At 39.6% G+C, this 2,543-nt stretch overlaps 1 protein-coding gene across 1 annotated transcript; it reads left to right on the forward strand.

The window, feature by feature from the left end:
• Positions 1–487: 487 nt before the first annotated feature.
• LOC140006900 (uncharacterized) lies at positions 488–1,186 on the forward strand. The gene has a single exon (XM_072049572.1). The coding sequence runs from the start codon at positions 488–490 to the stop codon at positions 1,184–1,186; it is 699 nt and encodes a 232-aa protein (XP_071905673.1).
• Positions 1,187–2,543: the final 1,357 nt, after the last annotated feature.

Below are 2,543 nucleotides of genomic sequence, written 5' to 3' on the forward strand. Positions count from 1 at the left end.
TGCAAATCCTCACTTTTGCGGATGTTCTAAAAAAGGCACAAAGGGTCGAGAGTGCCAAGATACAAGTGAAAGCCTTCCAAGCTAGGAAAAAGAATGCTCCGGGTAATACTACTGGGCCGGTTGGGAGAAGTGCGCAACCTCCCAAATTAGGAAGGGAGGCTGGAGGTATATGAATTTCTAGGCCCCGAGAAGAGCTATGGCAAGGGGGAATTCTAGTGGACGAGGACAACCGAGAAATGCCTCACAAGGAAGCCCTGTACCGACTCCCCGTGTCAATTGTGGATTTTGTGAAAAACTGAACCATACCAAGGATGAGTGTTGGAAGAAATCGAAAAAGAGCTTACAATGTCGTAGTGCCGAGCATCAGATATATAATTGTCCCGAGAGGCCAACGGAAGGAAACCCTGGCTAGCAGTCCGCCCAGCTGTCAACCAAGCAGTCAAGTGTAGGGGGAAATCACCCAAGGGTGCCAGCTAGGATTTATGCTATGGACCGGCATCAGGTTCCTGATCCTATTGAGGTTATTGAAGGTTCGATCCCAATATTCCATCGCCTAGCTAGAGTTTTGATTTATCCTGGTGCAACCCATTCTTTTGCGAACCCCACTTTTATGAGTAGTATAGATGTTAAGTGTGATCACCTGCCATATGATTTAGAAGTTAGGATGCCTACTGGGGACCAAGGTTTGATATCTAGTTCCATTTATAGAAATTGTGAGGTTTGGATTGAAGAGCAGAAATTACTGACGGATCTTAGGAGCTTGGCAATTAGGGGTTATGATGTCATTTTAGAAATGGATTGGTTAGCCCGTTATCATGCTCAGCTCAATTGCAAGCTGAAAATAGTGGAGTTATACATTCCTGGGGAACCAACTTTGAGGTTAGATGTAAGAGGTAGATTAGCATGTTCGACTCTTATTTCGGGGATTCGAGTTAGGAAATTGTTAAGTAAGGGAGGCCAAGGGTACTTAGCTTTTCTGATAAATACTGTAGGAAATAAGGTGAAGTTAGAAGACGTGCTAGTGGTCAAAGAATTTCCCGACGTGTTTCTCGAGGAACTAAAATCGTTACCACCTGAAAGAGAAATGGCTTTTAAGATTGATGTGGTTCCAGGGACAATACCCATTTCCAAAACGCCTTATAGGATGGTCCCAACTGAATTGAAGGAGTTGAAACTACAGTTGTAGGATTTATTAGAGCGAGGGTTTATTAAGGAGAGTGACTCACCTTAGGGTGCACCCGTGTTATTCATTAAGAAGAAGGATGGAAGTTTGAGATTGTGCATAGACTACAGAGGCTTGAATGATGTCACCATTAAGAATAAGTATCCTTTACTGCACATAGATGAACTTTTTGATCAGTTGCAGGGAGCTGTAGTATACTCTAAATTGGATCTTAGGCAGGGTTATTATCAATTAAGGATCCAAGGGGAGGACATAACCAAAACAGCCTTTAACTTGAGATATGGACATTTTGAGTTTGCAGTGATGCCCTTTGGGTTAACTAATGCTCCTGCAGTGTTCATGGATTTAATGCACCGAGTCTTTAAGCCGTATTTGGATCAATTCATGGTAGTATTCATTGATGACATTTTAGTGTATTCTACAACCCGGGAGGATCATGAACAATATCTGATGATAGTATTGTAGACCACCAGTTGTATGCCAAATTTAATAAGTGTGAATTTTGACTGGAAGAAGTGACCTTTCTAGGCCATATTATTTCTAAAGATAGAATCACTGTGTAAGACCCCGGTTAGTCCTTAATTTTGATATTATTTGAATAAGGAATATTAGCGTTATTTTTTTTCTATAAAACCTGGTTTTAAGGTTGGTGGTAATTCTTCAAAATGTTATTTTGCCTAAATAATTTGAAAACCCTAATTTGGGTTATTACTAACCTCTAGTGTTACAATCCATTAGAAACCCTAAGTTGGATTTAAAGCCTTTGATTTTGCCCATGTTAAAAAGTGTGTTGTTGAGTTGCCTTTATGTGGAATAAGGGATGATTAAGAATGGGTGATTAAAATAGAAGGGTGGTTAGTGAAGTGATTAAGTGTGATTAAGGATTTTAGACTAGATTAAGTGTATACTCTATGGAGTTAATTGAAAGCTTTTCATATATTTATGGGCAAGAGTGTAAGAAAGAGAAAGTGAAGGTGTAAGGGCTAAGGAGCAAAATTCAAACTTTTGTGTGATTGGTTGAAGTGGAAAATATCTTATGGAGTCTTTGACTTATATTATACCAAGGAAATACAAGCTAAACATAGTTATAAACCAAACAAACTTCAAGAGAGAGAGAGAGAGAGAGAGAGAGAGACGAGATTGAAGCCAAGGGAGAAGAGAGGATTTCTTCCAAGTTCATCCAAGTTTTAGCCATCCATCTTGATCTTGGAGCTTAGAGCAACAACTTTGGCACTTGCTTGTTATAGTTTCATCACTTGCAAGGCTTACTTGAAACTAAATCATCTCACTTGGAAGTTGATTTTTGGTGAATGAATCTTGAAGCCATGAAAGTGATTCTCTTATTGTGGTTGTACACTTT

The sequence above is a fragment of the Coffea arabica genome, chromosome 5e, assembly GCF_036785885.1.
Source record: "Coffea arabica cultivar ET-39 chromosome 5e, Coffea Arabica ET-39 HiFi, whole genome shotgun sequence".
NCBI lineage: Eukaryota > Viridiplantae > Streptophyta > Magnoliopsida > Gentianales > Rubiaceae > Coffea > Coffea arabica.

Excerpts from the sequence above, each read along its gene's own strand:
- LOC140006900 (XM_072049572.1), top strand. The coding sequence starts at position 488 with ATGGACCGGCATCAGGTTCCTGATCCTATTGAGGTTATTGAAGGTTCG.